Genomic DNA, 21,858 nt, shown 5'->3' on the forward strand with positions numbered 1-21,858 from the left:
CCCCTGGAGAAGGAAAAGGCAACCCATTCCAGTATTCTGGCCTGGGAAATCCCATGGACAGAGGAGCCCGGTGGGCCATAGTCCATTGAGTTGGAAAAGAGTTGGACATGATTTACAACTAAACAACAACAACAATCCCAATAATAGAGAATTGGATTCCTTTTCCTTTTCTTCTAGGAGAAATCTGAAGGGAGTTTAAGCAGTGTGGTCTAAGTCATATAGAAACTTCATGATTAAAGTTGGAATTTATCCTATTTTTCATTTGCTCATTTATTAATTTATTTCTTATATTATTTGAGCAGTTTACTTGTAAACCTTCAAATTATTATTGTCTCCTATTAAGTACCTGGATTTATTCATTCAGTTTAGGGAGTTTATATTTGTTAGTGACTGATTTCTGAAACATGCTTCAAAGGTGAATTCTTCAGTTTTCCTGTATCCTTGGGTTTCTGCTGCTCAAAAGTATCATGTAAATTTCTAGAAACATTGAGTGTTACCAAAAAAATGTACACTGATTTTGTCCTTTTAACTCACCATAGTTTCTTTGGTCTCTACTATCATTTTCCTTTTTATAGCTTATAACTTTTTATAATTTAATTGCTCTTTAAACTTGGCATCACGGGGCCTGATAGTCTTATTGGACGTTAACATTGCCTTTTATTGTAGTCATTACTGTTGATCGGCTTGTTTAAAGTTTCTCATCTTTTTATTCCTCTTTCTTCTTGCTGCTGTAAACATATCACTTTCCTAATGGAGTGATTGGTATTAGTGAATTTATTTGGGTTATTCTTACAGAGACACTCTGGGAATATTTAAGTATTTTAGAGGAGCTGTTTTGGGTATCCTGTTTAGGTCCTAAGATTCAAGTTTATACATGTATTTTTCCCCTTTGTACTCAAACTGATAGTGTTCCTGACCATTAGCTGATGACTAGATTATTTCTTATCCTGTCCTGTAAACATCAATTCTGTAAACAAACACTAGCATTCTTAGAAAACATTGAGGATTGTTCTAATTTTAATCTTTTTAGGAAAGCAAAACTAGGTAATTGTTGGAAACTTTGTTTTAAGGAAAATGTCTGTTGACGCAGAAGTAATAAAATTGTTTCTAAGCTCTGACTCATTGTGTGATAATGTAAATTATACTGTAAATTCCTAGAATTTAGCTTTTTCTAGAGTCTACTTATCTCAGAAAGACATGCATAGGATTCAACACTGGGGTTCCAGACATGGAGGGGACTGTGAAGGAATGGCAAAGACGTCTTTAGAAAGATTTTGGGAAATCTGTAGAAGATAATTTATACCCAAGTGTTACTAATCTCCTGCTTTGGTAATATATTTGAATGTGTGTAATTTGATAAGAAGGAAATAGAGGACGGTGACTTTAAGGCCCACTCTACCATGTGCTAGGGCTTCCCTGGTAGCTCAGATGGTAAAGAATCCGCCTGCAATGCGGGAGACCCAAAGTTAATCCCTGGGTCAGGGAGATCCCCTGGAGCAGGAAATGGCAACTCATTCTAGTATTCTTGCCTGGAGAATTCCATGGACAGAGAAGCCTGATGGGCTAAGTCCATGGGGTCACAAAGAGTCAGACATGACTGAGCAACTAACACAAACACACACACACACTGAATATAAATTGAACAGGAAGAACCACGCTGTAATTTTTAAACACACATACACCACACACTGAATATAAATTGAACAGGAAGAACCACGCTGTAATTTTTAAAAGGACCTGTCCAGTAGTACAGAGAATTGGTTTCTGGTCCAGCTTTGCCATTAAAGCCTTGACATTGGATAAATGGCTTAGTTTCCATTGGCCTTGGTATCTTCATCCACAAAGTAAGGCACATGTGACCACTTAGTGATTAATCAGGATTCTCCAGAAAAGCAGAACCAATACAATGTGTATATTCATCTATAAGAGATTTATCATAACTAATTGGCTCACACAGTTCTAGAGGCCATCATCCAAAACCTGCGAGGTGGCCTAGCAACCTGAAGACGCAGGAGAACTTATGTTCCAGCTCCAAGGCCTTCCGCTGGAGAACTAGACAGAGCCTATGTTATTGATCAAGTCCAAGGGCAGTCTGTCTGCCGGAGAGTCTTCTCTTGCTTGAGGGAAGCTGGTCTTTTTGTTCTTTTCAGTTGAAGAACTGACTGGATGCAGCACACTCTTATTATGGAAGGCAATCTTCTTTACTCAGGTTTACCAATTTAAATGTTAACCTTACCCAAACCACCCTTAAACACCCAGAATAATGTATGACCCAATACCTGAGTCCAGTTGACATATGAAATCAAGCAACTTTTAATTCTAATATTCAGTAAAAGTTTTGGTTGGTCATCACTTGGTTACCTGTAATAGCTCATAAACCAGTGTCAGTAACTTTCTGTCAAGTTGTAGCCTTCAGGTATGGCTTTATTTGAACCCTTTTATACACCAGACATTGTGTTAGGAAGAGAATTTGAATTTTTATTCTAAGAGCAGTGCAAAGCCACCAAAAGACTTTAAACTAGGACATTTGATTTACATTTGAAAAGGTTATTTTGACTGCGATGTGGAAAACAGCTTTGAGTAGGGCAAGCATGGATATTAGTAAGGAGGTTCTTACAAGAATCAGGGAAAGGCTTCTTGGTGGCCTATTCTAGGCTGTTGGTAGTGGACATGTTGACATGATGTCTTTGGGGAAGTATTAAAATATGTAGTTGTCAGTTATTAGAAACTCATGGTATAAAAAGAAAGCCATAGAGCTTTAAGCATGCGTGATCCTTGATTTATTTTTTCTCATACAAGAAATGTGATTACCACTATCTGTTTTTTTCATTGCAAATGATGATAAAAAAAACCTGTTTTAATTCACTGTCCACATAATTGTAAAATAATGAGTGTGAAATGGTAAAATGTCAACATTTGACCCATGTTTTCCTAAATATGAATCTTGAACTAATTCACTTGTAAGAAGTGAAAAGGGTATTGAATAAAGGCCTACTTAAATGGAGGCATCCTATTCTTTTTTTAAATATTGAATCATTTGTTTATTTTTACTTTTTAATTGGAGGACAGTTGCTTTACAGTGTTGTGTTGGTTTCTGCTGTATAATAGCGGGAATCAATCATAACTATATATTTTATATATATCTATGTATATATGTCCTCTCCCTCTTGAGCTCCCTCCCTGCTCCCATCGCACTCCTCTAGGTCATCACAGAGCACCAGGCTGGGTTCCTTGTGTATACAGCAGCTTCCAACTAGTTATCTATTTTATACCTGATATGCTGGGCTGCAGTCCGTGGGGTCGCTAAGGGTCGGACACCACTGAGCGACTTCACTTTCACTTTTCACTTTCACACATTGGAGAATGAAATGGCAGCCCACTCCAGTGTTCTTGCCTGGAGAATACCAGGGACGGGGGAGCCTGGTGGGCTTCCATCTATGGGGTCACACAGAGTCGGACACGACTGAAGCAACTTAGCAGCAGCAGCAGTATATATATGTCAATATTACTTTCTCAATTTGGTCTACCCTCTTCTTCCCCAGCTGTGTCCATAAGTCCATTCTCTACTTCTGCATCTCCATTCCTTCCCTGCAAATAGGTTCATTAATACTATTTTTCTAGACTCCTTATATATCCATTAATATGTGATATTTGCTTTTCTCTTTCTGATTTACTTTACTCTGTATAATAGGCTCTAGGTTCGTCCACATCACTACAGCTGACTCAAATTCATTTGATCCATCTCCCTGTATTGGTGACACTCAGTTCACAAGGGGCATTGCATGCCGTTCATGCCACGTGTCTCCTTGAGCACTCTTTTTCGTCTTCCTGACCTGAACCTCCCTGGCCTATCTCAAAAGTTCTTGCTTACCCTTAAATACTTTTAGTTTTTTCTGCAGGATTATCTATCCCCACCACCTCGCCGAGCCCAAATTAGTCCCACTTCTGTGACACTCTGTGGGAACTTTAGGTATCACTTAGTATTTTGTGGTGTGATTATGTTTATCAGTTTGTCTTTCTCAGTAGACTTTGATGACTTGGGGAAGAGAAAATACTTTCTTAGTGTCTTCCTTAACCAGAAAGCTCACAAAACATTTATTGAACATGTGCTAGGTACCAGTGTTACGCTTTCAAACTGTTTATTTTCTTACCTAGGGAATCATCATTTCAAATGAGAAGATTGAGTGAGGGGTTAGAGAAAGATATTTCATGCAGACAGAAATGACAAGAAAGTGGGGGTCACAGTATTCATATCAGACAAAATAGACTTTAAAACAAAGACCATAAAGAATGATAAAGGACAGTGTATAATGATAAAAGAATCAATACAAGAAGAAAATTAATGGGTCATTTACATTCAAATGGTACGATTACTTTCGTTGTGCTTTTCTCAAACACCTGAAATTATTTCTTAGGCTAGTGTCATTAGGCCAAATCCTAAAAGTATTGCTTCCTGGATAAAATTAAGAATGATCTTTATATCTAATAGCTATAAGTGATCTTATATTTTTAACAATCACTGTACAGTCTTTTGATAGTTTTGTATTGCAGTTTGTGTTCCATGGAGGAGGAGTCTAAATACCTTTTTTTCTTCTTTCCAGGGACCATAATTTTGACTATTTGGAGTTTCGCCTTTGGATCGGCCTCTGGTCGGCCTTTCTGTGTCTCATTTTAGTAGCCACTGATGCCAGCTTCCTGGTTCAGTACTTCACTCGCTTCACTGAAGAGGGCTTTTCTTCTCTGATTAGCTTCATTTTTATCTACGATGCTTTTAAGAAGATGATCAAGCTAGCTGATTACTACCCCATCAACTCCAACTTCAAAGTGGGCTACAATACTCAATTTTCCTGTGTTTGTATGCCGCCTGACCCAGGTCAGAACATCATACTTAGTGTTTATGCTTACCTTGTGTTTGGAGGAAGCCAGAGGCTCCGTGCATGCAAACTTTCAACCTGGTATTATGATCCTCAGAAAAGCGTTTTATTTTATTTTCTCTGAGAAACCATGCAGCTGAATTTATAGTCTCTTTGCCTGAGGTGTCTTAGCCATGTGATTCAACCAGGAGGTGTAACCAGGAGCTCTGGAATGTGAATGTACATTCACACTAGCTCAGTACTTTGAAACTAACTCAAGTGACAGAATTTGCAAGGAAGTTTTGTGTACCTTATTCTTGATCATCTTTGATAGGTGAGAAATAATTTTGTGTATATTATTCTTGATCTTTGTATCTCTATGACAGATATAAGGACCAGACGAACCTAGTCCTCTTGAGCTTCTGTTCCTTATTTCGCTGCTTCCTTATTTCTATAGGAATCTCCTTCTTAATTAAATTCTAGGTAGATTATTTTAAACTTACAGAATAAATATTAATTCACTTTATATAATTTGAAGCAAGAAATTAAAAAATAATTCAGACTAGAATCACCTCGTGATAAAATAGAGCTTTATAGTTCATCTGTGCTAAACAATGTAAATAAGAAAGGAAAGGGAAAGAAGGAACAAAAGAAATAAAAGAAGAATATTATGGTCTTGGAGAAGATTTATATTCTAGCGATAGGAAAGATGTAAAAGTAACTTCTTAGTAAAGAATATGATTCTATAAAACCTAGCACTTTCATATCCATCTTGCTAAACCTGAGTCAGCATAAGAACTTCATCACAAAAAAAGTGCTAAATTTGGTCTTTGGAATTTTTTCTTGGAATTATTTTTCTTTGACTCTTTTCTTGGAACTTTTTCTTTGGAATTATAGAATTCATCATATTTTATAATATGGACGGCATTTGGGGAAAAAGCGTCACTTCGGGTTAAGTTGCTTTAACATCTGCTTTAGTCAAATGAGGCTTTCCTGGTGGCTCAGATGGCAAAGAATCTGCCAGCAATGCAGGAAACCTGGGTTCGATCCCTGGGTTGGAAAGATCCCCTGGAGGAGAGCATGGCAACCCACTCCAGTATTCTGGCCTAGAGAATCCCCATGAACAGAGGAGTCTGGTGGGCTGCAGTCTATGGGGTTGTAAAGAGTGAAAAATGACTGAGTGACCAACACAGCACCCTAAAATGAGGAGTAAACATTTGTGTCAGACAATTAATGCTAATAGCCGTAGTGGTCCTTGGTTGTAACATTAGCTACATTAGCTTAAAATAAAAAGTAGTGCACGATCCATGCTTTTTTGAGTAAGATCTAATAGCACCAGAAGCACAGCAGCGTTTTGAGGGTTTTGTACGCCTGGGTTTGAGTAGGGCAAGTCAGACTCAAGGTGTTAGTTGCTCGGTTGTGTCTGATTCTTTGCGACCCTTTGGACTGTATAGCCCACCAGGCTCCTCTGTCCATGGAATTCTCCAGGCCAGAATACCGGAGCGGGTTGCCATTCCCTTCTCCAGGGGATCTTTCCAACCCAGGGATCAAACCCCGGTCTTCTGCATTGCAGGCAGATTCTTAACCACTCAGCCACCAGGGAAGCCCATTAAAAGTTGGACACATTCATGTACTAGCGACTTTTATCTATAGAGTCTAAGGAAAAACCTCTTACTAGTCACAATAAAACAAACATGGTTATATTATAGACTAGAATGATTAATGCTTACGAATTTTTAAAAACTCAGCAAGATCCTATAAAGAGTTTCAGTGCCTGTGCAGGCTGTGTCCTATGACTCAGATATTTTGGTGATGTATCTGCATTGTTCTGTACCATTTTGGTGGAGAAATCTTACAAGACCAATATGCATCTTGAGAGATGAAAAAGAGCAGCCTCTCGCTACAAATGGGTCGGTCAGTGACACTGGTGAGAAGATGGGGCCTTGTTGGGCTTTGCACTTATGGTTTCTTTTTCTCTTTTTAAGGAAAGTCAGTTCACATTAAAATAAACCCTATGCATAAAAGCAAGGAGAAACAAGTAAAAAGTGGAAATTTAAAGATTCAGGCAACATGAATGCGGTAGATATAAAGGCCTATTACCGTTAAGATGTACACTGTTTAGAAGTACTTCAGAACTTAAAAAACGCTTGGAAAGAGTAAACAATACGTGATAGATAAGATTAGAATCAATTAAGTATGCTCCCCAGAGAAACCCAGAAGGCGTGTATTACCGTTACACAAGTGTTAGAATGCTTCCTAGGAGAGGAGGTGATAAGACCTCTTTTAATCATGCATCCTAGACTTTGAGGTGAAGTCTAAACTACACATGTGCAAAATACTGGATCATAGACATATTTTATGGTGGGATTTTGGACTTTCCTTTCTACTTATTTATTTCTATGCATTTATATGTCTCTTTACTTGTGGAAAAGTCTGTATGCTGACTTTTTTAGGCATTCTGAGTAATCGTATGTTAAGAATTTCTAGAGGAAAAAAATTGCTACCAGCTGTGTTAAGGTTTGAAGTATTCGTAAAGCCAGATGAGGGCTTTGTCAGCACACCTGCCACAAAGATCTCCCTAGTGTCAGCCCCACACCGACCTGAGGCTAACGGAAAAACTTGCATGTATTGTTTTAATTGGATGCTGGTGGAGTAGGTCATTTGGAACCAGGAAGACATACCTGAATGCATTTCCACTGAAAAATACAACAAAGATTTTACATGTAATTTTCCTTTCAGGAAGGATCTCTGTTTTCTTGAGACACTGGTATTGAGGCTTGAACCGATTTTATCCATGTATAGCAAGTGCTGGCTGAAGTGGTGATAATTCTTCCTTTGACGTGTTTCCCCTCGGTTGTGTAAAAAGCCTGTCTTAAATAGCTAGTTTTTGTCTTGGAAGGATTCTGACAATTCCCACTACCTCTATGGGGTACCAGTAAAGTAGGGTAGCAGGACTTTGAAGTTGGAAAATCTTGTGTTCAAGTCCTGCTTGGCTAAGGCCCTGTGTGTGACTGGACAAGTTCCTTTCTCCAAGGTCGCTTTGCCTCACCTTCCTCATGTGTAAAATGGGGTTAATAATACCGCCTACCTTATAGAATTGTTTTGAAGGAAAAAAATGAGGCATTATAGAATATTTAGGACAGTTTCTAATAAGTAATCAAATGTTAGCCATTTAACAACCATTATAATTGTTTTGTTATTAAAATTTAGGGTTTGTAAGTATGAACAATAGGACAAACAAACCAGTCTTCATCACCTTCCCTTCTAAGCAAATGTCGTTGCACAGTTGGCTCATTTTGCAACAAGACTGTTGCTTGCACCCCTTAGTTTTAGAGTCATTCAGATAAGTGGCACTCATGGAAGGTACGTACATAAATGTGAGGGAGTATAGGCTTCCTCCATGGCTCAAACAGTCAAGAATCTGCATGCTAATGCAGGAGACCAGGATTCAATCCCTGGGTCAGGATGATCACCTGGAGAAGGGCATGGCAATCCACTCTAGTATTCTTTCCTGGAGAATCCCACGGACAGAGGAGTATGGCGGGCTACAGTTCATGGGATTGTAAGGATTTGGACACAACTGAGTAACACACACACACATGGAGATGAAATCTGTTTCTGGTGTGGATAAAGGCAAATGCATTTCCAGGACAATCTCATGTTTTACAAAACTTTTAAGATTAATGATTGTGTATTTCTCTCACAGCCTTAATACTTTTTGATAGAACACTACATAGACCCACAATACATTTAGTAATTCGACAACAAACTGAAAACCAACAGTAAAAGAATAATACAGTTGCATGTACAGCTAGAGTAAGTGTTCTAAAAACAACAAAAGACTGGCCTTTCATCGCAACATGCACTCCTAGTAAAAGAATTCAATCAATGAGTCAATAATATTTAAACTGGCGGATGACTTGTTTTTCAACACTGGTGCAGTCTGTAACAATGAACCAGCAACTGCGCAGATGGAGTCGTGATCCTGCAAACTAAGAAATGATTTTACAGGAAAGGAAATCAGGGTCATTTAATCACTAAGAAAACTATTTTCATGGCCACAGTAACATTGTGGGGTTTTTTTTGGTGCTTTGTGAAGACAGCTCTTTCTCCTCCCTACCTGATCTTTCTTGTTCTCACTTGCTTCCATAAAACTTTATCACTTCCTGAGTTTCCATTTCTTAAGGCACCTTTTCCTCCTTTCTTCCTGCCCCCATCTGCTGCTCAGTAAACCTAAGTCGTATACTCAGCTTCTCACATATTGAAAGACTAGGGAACCTCAGTCTTCAGTTGCTAAGAGGGAAGTTAGCCGTGGGACACATTAGGTTTTTAGCACATGGCTTTTGTGCTTACATTCACTTTTCTTAGAAATATGGTAGTTATTAATTAATGTAGAGGTAATAGGTGTTCTGTTTCCTACTATGCCTTGATGGTTACATTGCAGAGATGTATAAGGAAGAAGATAATTTAGAAAACCCAAAGTGGGAAGAATTGGGTGATTAGGATTGACATATATGCCTGATTGATGCTATGTATAAAATAGATAACTAATGAGAACCTATAAGTTAGTTCCTTAACCTGTAGTTCAGGGGACTCTCCTCAGTGCTCTGTAGTGACCTAAATGGGAAGGAAATCCAAAACAGAGGGACTGTATTATATGTATAGTTGTTTCACTTTGCTGTACAAAAGAAACTAACAACACATTGTAAAGCAACTGTGCTGCTGCTGCTAAGTTGCTTCAGTCATGTCTGACTCGCCCGCCAGACTCCATCTCCATGGGATTCTTCAGGCAAGAATACTGGAGTGGGTTGCTGTACCCTCCTCCAGGTGATCTTCTTGACCCAGGGATCGAACCCACATCTCATGTCTCCTAAACCAGCAGGTGGGTTCTTAGCAACTAGCGCCACTTGGGAAGTACAAAGCAGCTATTACTTCAATACATTTTTTTTAAAAAGGCCAAAGTAAAAACTGAAACATATTCAGTTGAAAGGCAACTTATAGTGTTTTGTCACCAAAATCCCAATTTAAAAAATTGTCAGTGTGATAAAGTGTAAATCAGAGTGTGTTGGAGTTTGAATTTTAGCTCTAGCTAGCAGTGTGATCTTGGACCAAGCTAATTTCCTAATCTCTTTGTCTCATAACCTGTGAGCCAGGTTAGTAATTGTACCTACTCTTAGAGGTTACTATAAGGATTAAATGAAACAGTACATGTAAAATTAGTTGGCTCATAATAGACACTGAGTAAAATTTTGTTCTTTTTCTCATTCCCATTATCCCACAAAAGATGCCCCAGCAGTTAAATCTTTTAGTTGTATTCTTTCAAAGGGATTCAAGCATTTAACTTCCTCTGAAATTTCCTAGAAAAGGACTCTGACTAGGCTTCCACTGGAAGCTTACCAACAAACAAACAAAAACCAAGGAACTGTTGTAGATAAATATGAAACATTGTAGCAAAATTGTTAGAAAAAAATGTTCAGAAGTTCAGTGCATCATAGTTAGATCATTTACTACTGTTCTCCTGAATCTCAAGACTACAGAAGTGTTGTACACTATACATAGTCACGTAGAAAAAGGCTTTCAAGCCCCAGAGATGAGATGTTTAGTTCCTTTAAGAAGAAACTATCTATTCAAAAATGTAAATGCTAGAATTCTATAAATAGGGACCAGGAAGTAGACTTGACTCCCTTTTTTCCCCACTCCTTTTCTTCTTTCTTCTGCCTTTTTTCCCCTTCCCCTTCTGCCATCAACAAAAATTCACTAAGTCTCTAGTCATTGCTTAAGAATTGTGCTACTTGCAATGAAGTAGAACTCATGCTCCCTCACGTGTGCGTTGCTTTTTATAAAACTTACTTTTAAGATAGTGTTAATTACCTTTAGAATGAATAAGGTCAGAAATACATCTGACCTCGACTTTAGAAATAAATTTCTACTGTAATACCTGTCTTCATTTGCCTAGTGTGTCAAGGGTGGCACTGACTATACACCTAAGGGCATGGTTAATGTTTTGGAAAGGGTCAAAATAAATCTTCTGAGCAGGTGTTGGTTTTGTATCTGGAGAGAAAAAAAGGCTTGTTAAATATGACAAGCAAATTAGATATTCAAGAAAAATAGCCTCAAGGGGACAGAGAGGATACTTTACTCTTAACAGAAGGGATATATTTTATTGATTCACTGTTGACTGTTCCAGGGAGAACATGCTTAATAATGGATGAATGATGAAGAGGAATAAAACCTCTCGCAGGCACCCAGTGCATTACTGTCTAGTATTTCTAAGTAAAATGTGGTCTTTTCCCAGACCAAGTCAAGTGATGGTAGTAAGCATGGCTTCCATTGCCACACTTTGGTTTTGTTTACAGCTTGAGGAGGTTTCCAAATGCTCTAAAACAGTTCTCTCTGGAGTGGAATTTTATTACTATTTTTTGTGTGTATAATTTTTCTATTATCTTAGCAAATGCTATGCACCTGTGCGTCGTAACCATTAAAAAAGAACTGCCGGCTCATTGTCTCCTGCAGTCCCATTTTACAGTCAGTGAAGGAAATGCAGGAGACACAGGAGATGCGGGTTTGATCCCCAATTCAGGAAGATTCCCTGGGGGAGGAAACGGCAGCCCACTCCAGTGTTCTTGCCTGGAGAATCTCATGGACAGAGGAGCCTGGTGGGCTGTAGTCCACGGGGTGGCAAAGAGTCCAGCACAACTGAGCATGCACATATGCATGTAAGTGCTTCATAGTTAGCCCATTAAAAGAAAATTAGGACATAAAAGGTAATCCTAATTCATCTTCCATGACCTGCATCATATTATATTCAGTTTGACTTTTATTATATGGTATTCCCTCTTTAGATAAGGTAGTTTTAAATTGTAGTCTGAGGGTTGAAGAGGAACGGCAGAGCCTTCTGGTATAGTCTTGCTTAGGTTTGCATTTGCCACGCTACTTTACCAGCACAGCTGACATTTTGTTTTTCGTGGTAACATGGTCTTTTGAGATAACCATAGACATTTGAAAGACCCATCATTTTAATTTCCTTTAACTGACCTAGCTTATATTTCAGTAGCATCTGTATAACCCTTGCAAGAATCAGAAAAGGAGAAGCAATGATTTTGGATAATCACCAGACCTGGATAATTCTCTAGCTTTGGGTTTGTGTAAAATCCAGACTAGGAAAATGTACCCCCAGAATAATGTCTTATGTATACTGAGATGTAAAGATGGGTGGGGATGAGAGAGAAGTTTTTGTGAAAGTAGTGGCTGAATATATCCAGCTTAATACCAGATAGTAGCTCAGCTCCAGGGCAACATCATAAGTGAGTATGTGAATAGTGTTCATGGAATAAAGAGCATCATAACTTAAACTTGTCCATTGACCTTGAAAATCTCAAGCATGAGGCTGGTTAACACAGGAAAATAAAGGATAATAACAAGAAATAGTGAATAAAAACTTTCTGTTAATTTTAAGACTTCAGGCTGGGATAATGACAGATAATTTTCCAAAAGTTACTCCTCCCAGTTTTCCTCCTTCACTTTGTCATCCTTGAAAATCTGTGTTTGCCCTTTTATTGATTTGGACACTTAAACCATAAATATGTGAGTTATCAAGAGGCACTCATGTGCTCAAGTTTTTCAGAACCCTTAAATAAATCTGACATGACCATACAGGCAAGAAACTTATTCAGCTTTATTCTGTACTCATTTCCCAGTTACTCTTGCCTTAAGATGTTGCTTAAATGGAATGGAATACAGCATTAAAATTTCATTATCATGGAGGATATTGTTAAATTTTTTCTTATTCAGAGCAAGTTAATCAGTTCCCCCCTAAGAAGCTAGGTTGAAGATACAAATTCAGATTTGACTAACATTCTCTAAGTGCCTTTCAAATGCAACACATTTTATTGATACATAGTTGATTTATAGTGTGTTAATTTCTACTGTACAACAAAGTGATTCTGTTGTATAAATATATATATATATACACACACATTCTTTTGCATATTCCATTTTGGTTTATCACAGAATACTGAATACAGTTCCCTGTGCTATGCAGGAGGAGCTTGTTGCTTATCTATTCTCTATGTAATACTTTGTATCTGCTATCCCCAAACTCCCAGTCCTTCCCTCCTCCACTCTCCCTCCCACTTGGTAACCACAAACGTGTTCTCCGTGTCTGTGTTTGTTTCTGTTTTATAAATAATTTCAGTTGTGTCATATTTTAGATTCCACATATAAGTGGTATCATATGGTATTCGCTTTCCTCTTCCTGATTTCCTTCACTTAGGGTGATGATATCTAGGTTCATTCATATTGCAGCAAATGGTATTTTCATTCTTTTTATGGCTGAGTAGTATTCCATTGTATCACATTTTCTATATTGATCTATCAATGGCCATTTAGGTTTTTCCATGTCTTGTAAATAATGCTACAGTCAACATTGGCGTACATGTATCTTTTTGAATTATAGTTTTGTTTGGAAATGTGCACAGCTTCCCTGGTAGCTCAGGTGATAAAGGATCTGCCTGCAATGTGGGAGACCTGGGTTCGAGACCTGGGTTCAATACCTGGGTTGGGAAGATCTCCTGCAGAAGGGAAAGGCTACCCACTCCAGTATTCTGGCCTGGAGAATTCCATGGACTGTAAAGTCTATGGGGTTGCAAAGAGTCAGACACGACTGAGTGACTTTCACTTTCACTGGATATGTGCACAGGAAAGGGACTACAGTTATATGCCAACTCTGTTTTTAGTTGTTTGAGGAACCTCCAAATTGTTTCCCATAGTGTCTGTGCCAATTTACATTCCCACCAACGATGTAGGAAGGTTTTCCTCTCCAGCATTTATTATTTGTAGACTTTTTAATGACTTCCCAGGTGGCACTAATGGTGAAGAATCCTCCTGCCAGTGCAGAAGCTGCCAGAGATGCAGGTTTGATCCCTGGGTTTGGAAGATCCCCTGGAGTAGGAAATGGCAACCCACTCCAGTATTTTTTAATAACAGCCATTCTGACCAGTGTGAGGTGGTACCTCTTTGTAGTTTTGATTTGCCTTTCTCTAATAATTAGCTATGTCGAGCATCTTTTCATGTACCCGTTGGTCATCTGTGTGACAGACACATTTTTAAATGTCTATTACTATCTATGTTCCTTTCTCCATTCCAGAGGATCAGTTAGCATTTGATACACAGAAAAGAGGATCAAAGGAACATAAAATGACCAAGCTGTGTAAATTACCTGAAACCAACTATGGGACACAGACTATCCCAATGATAACTAGCTCATTCTAAATTAGCCAGGTTCCTAGGGCAAAGTGTTCTTTGCTCATAAGCTGTGGTGCTGAGCAAATAGTGAGACGCAGAATACAATGTTTTGGCTTTTCCGTTTCACCTTTCCAGAATCCTATTTAAGGATATTACAGATTCTTTTTGCACAGATCATTCTGCAGTTGGTTGCCAAAATATTTGCATTTTATATGTCTGGATCCAAGTGGTGATCAAGGGCTCTTGTAGACCAAATTCCCAATTGGAATTGATCATTTTCTCGCCTGTGAGCTTATAGAAATTTATTTTTAATCTTATTTTGGGCTCAACCATATTTTGCCAATATGTATTTATAGAAGTGCTTGCTTATATATTTATTTTGAAGTCTTTCTTTTGAAGCAACTACTTATTGTAATAAGTTCAGTTCAGTCGGTTCAGTCACTCAGTCGTGTCCGACTCTTTGCGACCCCGTGAATCACAGCACGCCAGGCCTCTCTGTCCATCACCAATTCCCAGAGTTCACTCAAATTCATGTCCATCGACTCGGTGATGCCATCCAGCCATCTCATTCTCTGTCGTCCCCTTCTTCTTCCGCCGCCAATCCTTCCCAGCATCAGAGTCTTTTCCAGTGAGTCAACTCGTCGCATGAGGTAGCCAAAGTATTGCAGTTTCAGCTTTAGCATCAGTCCTTCCAATGAACACCCAGGACTGATCTCCTTTAGAATGGACTGGTTGGATCTCCTTGCAGTCCAAGGGACTCTCAAGAGTCTTCTCCAACACCACAGTTCAAAAGCATCAATTATTCGGTGCTCAGCTTTCTTCACAGTCCAACTCTCACATCCATACATGACCACTGGAAAAACCATAGCCTTGACTAGACGGACCTTGGTTGGCAAAGTAATGTCTCTGCTTTTTAATATACTATCTAGGTTGGTCATAACTATCCTTCCAAGGAGTAAGCGTCTTTTAATTTCCTGGCTGCAGTCAGCATCCGCAGTGATTTTGGAGCCCAAAAAAATAAAGTCTGACACCGTTTCACTATTACCCCATCTATTTCCCATGAAGTGATGGGACCAGATGCCATGATCTTTGTTTTCTGAATGTTGAGCTTCAAGCCAACTTTTTCTCTCTCCTCTTTCACTTTCTTCAAGAGGCTTTTGAGTTCCTCTTCACTTTCTGCCATAAGGGTAGAAAGGCAATGCCAAAGAATGCGCAAACTACCGCACAATTGCACTCATCTCACATGCTAGTAAAGTCATGCTCTAAATTCTCCAAGCCAGGCTTCAGCAATATGTGAACCGTGAGCTCCCAGATGTTCAAGCAGGTTTTAGAAAAGGCAGAGGCACCAGAGATCAAATTGCCAACATCCGCTGGATCATGGAGAAAGCAAGAGAGTTCCAGAAAACTATCTCTTTCTGCTTCATTGACTATGCCAAAGCCTTTGACTGTGGAATAAACTGTGGAACATTCTGAAAGAGATGGGAATCCCAGACCACCTGACCTGCCTGTTGAGAAACCTGTATGCAGGTCAGGAAGCAACAGTGAGAACTGTACATGGAACAACAGACTGGTTCCAAATAGGAAAAGGCATATGTCAAGGTTGTATACTGTCATCCTGATTATTTAACTTATATGCAGAGTACATCATGAGGAAGGCTGGGCTGGAAGAAGCACAAGCTGGAATCAAGATTGCTGGGAGAAATATCAATAACCTCAGATATGCAGATTGTAATAAGCAGGAAAAATATATTATTCTTACTATCATTTTGATACTGGTCTTTTGGGATTTGGGGAGCCAGTGTGCATAGCTTGTCTCGGAGGAAAACCAAAAAGACAAAAGTTATTTAGATTAGCAAATTGATGTATATCAAGAACTGGAGAGCAGTTACTAAAAGTTCAGATTGGAACTCAGTGGTCTTTATTATCTGTCATTTATTTCACAAAAAAAAGGAGCCTGGAATATCATCCTCCTCCCTCCTCACTTCTTGAGTTTAGGCAGAAAGTATGTTACAAAACAACCTTCACTCTCTTATGACAGGAAGCTCACAAAATTGCATTAAAGAATCTAGCTCACAAAGGACAGCTTCAGAGACACCAGCTAAATAGTGCCTTTGAGGTCACATGTGCTGTTTTTCTTCAAATGCTCAGACAGGTCAGACATTTCAGTTTACGGTGGAGAGAGCCATCTAACGTGGGTGAATTGTAATTCCCCACCTTGAATTCAGTGGCCAACATAAATCATTTTGATTCTGATAAATAGAAATGCGAGGTGGGGGAAAATAGGGTGAACAAGGTTTTGGCAGCAGCTCTCCTTTTGGTTGACTCTGTAATCCTGGGCAAGAAACCTAGCACATCTTGCCTCAGAGTCCCATCCAGTGTGAAACAGGTATAAAAATATACCTGCTACATGTGTCTTCTGTGTTTTAAAATAAACAAATGGAATAATGTAAGAAAATGTACTTAAAGCTTCTTAGAACGTAATAGTAATAGACTTCTAGGCTTTAATAATAATAATTTACTAACATCTTCTTTCTTTGGGCCAAGCATCCTCTATCCTATTTTGATTCTTTCTGTGACCTGCAATTAAACACTAAGAATGAGAAAACTGAGTCTGCAGGTGTGCTAGTTTTACTGATGAAGTAGGGAAGCCCTCCCTTGCAGCAGCTAGAATTAAGTAACAATTCCAGGTGAGATCGGGCGCGTTCAGGGTGGTATGGCCATAGACTAGAATTAAGTAACAATTCCAAAGCCTTCAAAGATCAGAATGGATTGAGAAAAACTAGGACTGAAGTATTTTATTCCCTTTTATTTGTTTTCCATATTTCAATTCTTTTGCCTTTATCTGCTGTCATTCATTTGTAGTCACTACATGACCCCATTCCTAGCTTCTTTTATTGTTAGTAAACAAATATTTCAGCTTTATTGAAATGTGTGTGTGTGTGTGTTCAGTCATGTCTGACTCTTTTGCAATCCCATGGACTATAACCCACCAGGCTCCTCTGTCCATGAAATTTTTCAGGCAAGAGTAGTAGAGTGGGTTGCCATTTCTTACTGAAGGGGATCTTTCCAACCCAGGGACTGAACCTGTGTCTCTTGCATCTCATTCATTGGTGGGCAGATTCCTTACCACAAACTCCACCAGGGAAGCCCTTATTGAAGTATAACTGACAAATAAAATTATGTATGAAGTGTACAACTCACTGATCTCATTATGCATGTATATTGCGAAGGGATTTCCATTAAGTTAATTAACGTATCCATTACTTCACATATTTATATGTGTTTGGTGAGAACACTTAACTTATACTCTCTTTAGAAATTTCAGTTATATAGTATAGTATTATCAGCTATAGTTATCATCTTATAATTAGATCCTCAGACCTTAGTTCTCTTACCACTGGAAATTTGTACCTTTTTACCAACTCTCCCTATTTCTCTCACCCCCAAGTCCTGGTGAACACCATTCTATTCTGTTTCTATGGGTTTGACTTTTTTTTTTAAGATTCCACATATAAATGATATTATGCAGTTTTGTCTTTCCATGTCTGACTTATGTTACTTAGCATACATAATGTCCTACAGGTTCATCCATGTTTTTGAAAGTGGCAGGATTTGCTTTTTTTAAGGTTGAATAATCAACAGATATTTTTGAGCTCCTGTTAGTTCAGTGCCAGACTAGGCAGATTCCGGGAAAAAAACAGTGAATAGGGCATGCCCCTTTTCACCTTCCTTCAGGGCTCTGATGTTCTAACTTTCAGCAGTCAAATAAACCTGTTTGTTTCCTCTAAAAAGTTTATATAAGTGAGACCTAAAACATGGCAAACTAAGAGGACAAGTTACAGATGTTGGGGCCTGGGTTGGGGGTGGGAATGATCTGGGACCAAACAATAATTAGCAGTTTGGATATTGAATGAGCTTTGTGATCCTCAAAAACAAAAACTTGGTGTGCTTTTTCATATTTTCATATATTAGAGATAGTCTCTGCATAATAATATATTTTCTAATACATAAAGCTCCATGTAATAGGAAAAGGGCTTATCTGATAAAGAAAAATCTTATAGAATACTTTTGAAATACTGTGTTTTAATTTTGGACTCATAAATGGAAAGAAAATAATGAAATATTTCAAAGAAGAATGTTGGTTTAATAAATAATTTAGGTTCTTCTATAGTTAAGTTCAGTTCAGTCACTCAGTCGTGTCCAGCTCTTTGTAACCCCATGGACTGCAGCTTACCAGCCTTCCCTGTCCGTTACCAACTCCCAGCGCTTGCTCAAACTCATGTCTGAGTCGGTAATGCCATCTAACCATCTCATCCTCTGTTGTCCACTTTTCCTCCTGCCTTCAGTCTTGCCCAGCAACAGGGTCTTTTCCAATGAGTCAGTTCTTTGCATTAGGTGGCTGAAGTATTGGAGCTTCAGCTTCAGCACCAGTCCTTCCAATGAATATTCAGGGTTGATTTCCTTTAGGATTGACTGGTTTGATCTCCTTGCAGTCTGAGGGACACTCAGGAGTCTTCTCCAACACCACAGTTCAAAAGCATTAATTCTTTGGTGCTCAGCTTTCTTTATGGTCCAACTCTCACATCCATACATGACTACTGGAAAAACCATAGCTTTAACCAGACAGACCTTTGTTAGCAACGTAATGTTTCTGCTTTTTAATATGTTGTCTAGGTTGATCATAGCTTTTCTTCCAAGGAGCAAGTGTCTTTTAATTTCATGGCTACAGTCACCATCTGATTTTGGTATCCAAGAAGTTGTTATGCAAGTGACATCTTATTAATTCCACAAATGATGTCAAACTATATGAAAATAATTTAAAATTAGATTAAATGTGCATGCCCATTATAATAAATTATATATAATTTACTATTTAGTATTTTTTTGTTTGCACACATTTTTCAGAGAATACTGCCTCCTATGAATTCCACAGTTCCAAAATCAGATGATTATTAATTAGTAAAGCTTCAATTTATAAGATTTAACTGTATGTGCAGCCATAATCAACCAATTTCCTCACTTATTAACAATCATTTTTTTCCACTAGGTAAAATATATTGAATACTGTTTTGTAATAGAGGAGATTTCTTTTTCTTTTGAAACCTTAAACAAATTACAATAACATCTCCTTAAATATTTGTCATTCTTTCTTATCAAATTAGAGCATAAAAGACGTGTCCAAATTTTTGGTTATTTTATCTAGGTGAAAGGTAAATGCAGTTATAATAAAGAAAAATTTATTGTGCCTTTATGTTTTTGTGGAAGACATTTTTAAATGCCTGATCCTGCTTTTTTAAATTACTAATTATGAATATGGGTCACTTTAATCTTATTTTTATAATAAAAAATGGTGTTTTTCTTACAGTTAATATCTCAGTGTCTAATGATACCACATTAGCTCCTGAAGATTTGCCAACCATTTCTTCTCCTGACGTGGTAAGTGACTTAATATTTTAAATCATTTGCATATTGTATATTCTAATTATAATATTCATGATATGATGTTTCCTGCCATTCAACAATCCTAGTCTGAACACATATTTAATAGTCAGTGATATTGTAGGGAAAGAAAAAACACTTTCTGCATTCTGATCAACTGTTTTTTTCTTTTCCTTTTTTCTTTCAAACTGCAGTATTTATTCCTATAACACAATTTTCAAACCTTCTCAGGAATTTGACTACTATATCTATTAATTATCAGCTTGAAATATTTTCACAAGGGAAAGTGAGGTACGTTGCGAAGTGAGAGCATGGAATCCTCTCTTTGTTTCTAGTACGATTACAAATTCTTCTGATGACCAGATGGTACTATGTTCCCTTCACTGAGGGTGATTGTAGCAGGACATTTCCCGTGTCACTTAGAAAGGACTGTGCCTTTGTCACATGATATCCTTTCCCATGGCTTGTAACCAAGGCTCTTTAAGAGACTGGAACTAAGCTTTAAAAATGAGCTGTTTTGCATGGAAGGTCACACACTGGAAGAAGACTTTTGTGTTGGAGAAAAAGGGGCAAGTGCTGTTTCAGACTTGCAATTGTGTTCCTTCTTCTCAGGATATGGAATCTTACCAAGGAATATCAATCTCTCAGTTATAAAGACAGAAACCATAATACTTTGTATTGATAGAATGCCCATCTCTCAGGAGACCAGAACACTTCTGGAGATATTATATAATCAGTGCCCACAACATCCCTTTCAAAGATGACGCTTTGTATCTTTCCTGAATATCCCTCACTTGACCCTGTTTCTCTCGTTTTCACATTCAATGGGTCTCTTGACTTCTTTCCTTACTGTTTTCTCTGCCTTTCTCCAAACTTTGCCTCTTTGTTTCATCCATGTTTGAGAGCACGCGAGCGTGCACAAGTGTGTGTGTGTGTGTGTGTGTGTGAAAGAGATATGTATATGTCTTAAGGGCAACATAGAGAAAAAAATTCAGTTTTCAATCTTTGAGCCAGCTGACCTGGTGCCTAAAAGGATATAGCTTAAAACAGAGAAAAGTACTTCCTCCTAGACTTTTAAGAAACTTATTTAAAACCTAATTAAAAAATATATGTAACTAATTAAGATGGTTAATTTGGAATAAAAATTAACAAAACATTTACTTCCAATGACTTGAAAAGAGATTGTTTCCTAACTTAATTCTTTTTGTAACTAATCAAGTAAAGTTTTAAAGTGAAAGTGTTAGTCGCTCAGTCATGTTTGACTTTTTGTGACCACGGACTGTAGCTCGCCAGGCTCCTCTGTCCATGGAATTCTCCAGGCAAGAATATTGGAGTGGGTTGCCATTTCCTTCTCTAGGGAATTGTCCTGACCCAGGGATTGAACCTGTATCTCCTGAATTACCAGCTGGTTTTTTACCATCTGAGCCGCCAGGGAAGCCCTGAACTAGTAAATTTTTAAGTCCTGTCTTTGGGCAAGTCCTGGAGAGACTCTTGTAATTGACATGTAATTATACTAAGATGTCACTATAAGATTCATGGAAAACAAATGGAAGTTGTGGTTGACTTCTGATATGACTGTGATGTACACTCACTCTAATGATAATAATTTAGCTACCATTTATAAAGCATCTACAAGAGACCAGTTGTTTTATACATATTATCATTATTGTAAACCTTAATGTGTATTGTGATCATCTATACAACCTACCAGGCATAATTATCTCCATTTTATAAATGAGAGTGACTGAAGCCCCAGAAGGTAAATAACCTTTTCTTGCTTTAGGTCATGTAGCCATAAGTCAGTAGAACAAAGATTGAACTGAAATTTGGGTGGTTCCATAACCTGTGGTATAGCTAGTACACCGTGATGCTTCAGTGTTTTCAAATTGAAATGTTTACTATTGTTTACTCTTTCCATCCCTATGAATGCTCTATACTCCAGGACAATAGTCTCCTCGTGTGTATCAATTACGTACCTTAATTAATATGTTCAGTTTCTATGTCCAGATCCTCTAGAGAAGAAATTAGGGCAAAACATGTAATGCATGTGTGGATGTAATTATAAAGGACAACTTTTTTTCTAGCCTTCATTTCTCCTTTTCTGTCTGTATCAATCCCTTTATGTATACTTTGCATAAACACACACACATACGTATATATATACATGATCTAGAAATGAATGTTAGAAAGGTAATATGATTTATTATCATCAATTATAGCACCTACTAGGGGCCAGGCTATTTACATTAATTGTCTATAATCCTCACAATACCTTTATGAGTTACGGTGTTACCTGTATTTTATAGATGAATCAGAGGCTTAT

The 21,858-nt window shown here is 38.0% G+C and overlaps 1 protein-coding gene across 7 annotated transcripts in view; it reads left to right on the plus strand.

Moving 5' to 3' along the window:
• The window catches only part of SLC4A4 (solute carrier family 4 member 4), a 368,998-nt gene that overhangs the window by 287,938 nt on the left and 59,202 nt on the right, over positions 1-21,858 (plus strand). For all 7 annotated transcript variants that reach the window (XM_055434873.2, XM_055434874.2, XM_088836384.1 and 4 more), the window contains 2 exons: positions 4,602-4,873; positions 19,462-19,532. In XM_055434873.2, coding sequence (XP_055290848.2) covers positions 4,602-4,873; positions 19,462-19,532 — 343 coding nt within the window. The remainder of the gene's footprint in view (positions 1-4,601; positions 4,874-19,461; positions 19,533-21,858) is intronic.

This window comes from Moschus berezovskii, chromosome 5 (genome assembly GCF_049115385.1).
Source record: "Moschus berezovskii isolate FMDL1 chromosome 5, NW_MosBer_1.0, whole genome shotgun sequence".
In the NCBI taxonomy this organism is placed as follows: domain Eukaryota; kingdom Metazoa; phylum Chordata; class Mammalia; order Artiodactyla; family Moschidae; genus Moschus; species Moschus berezovskii.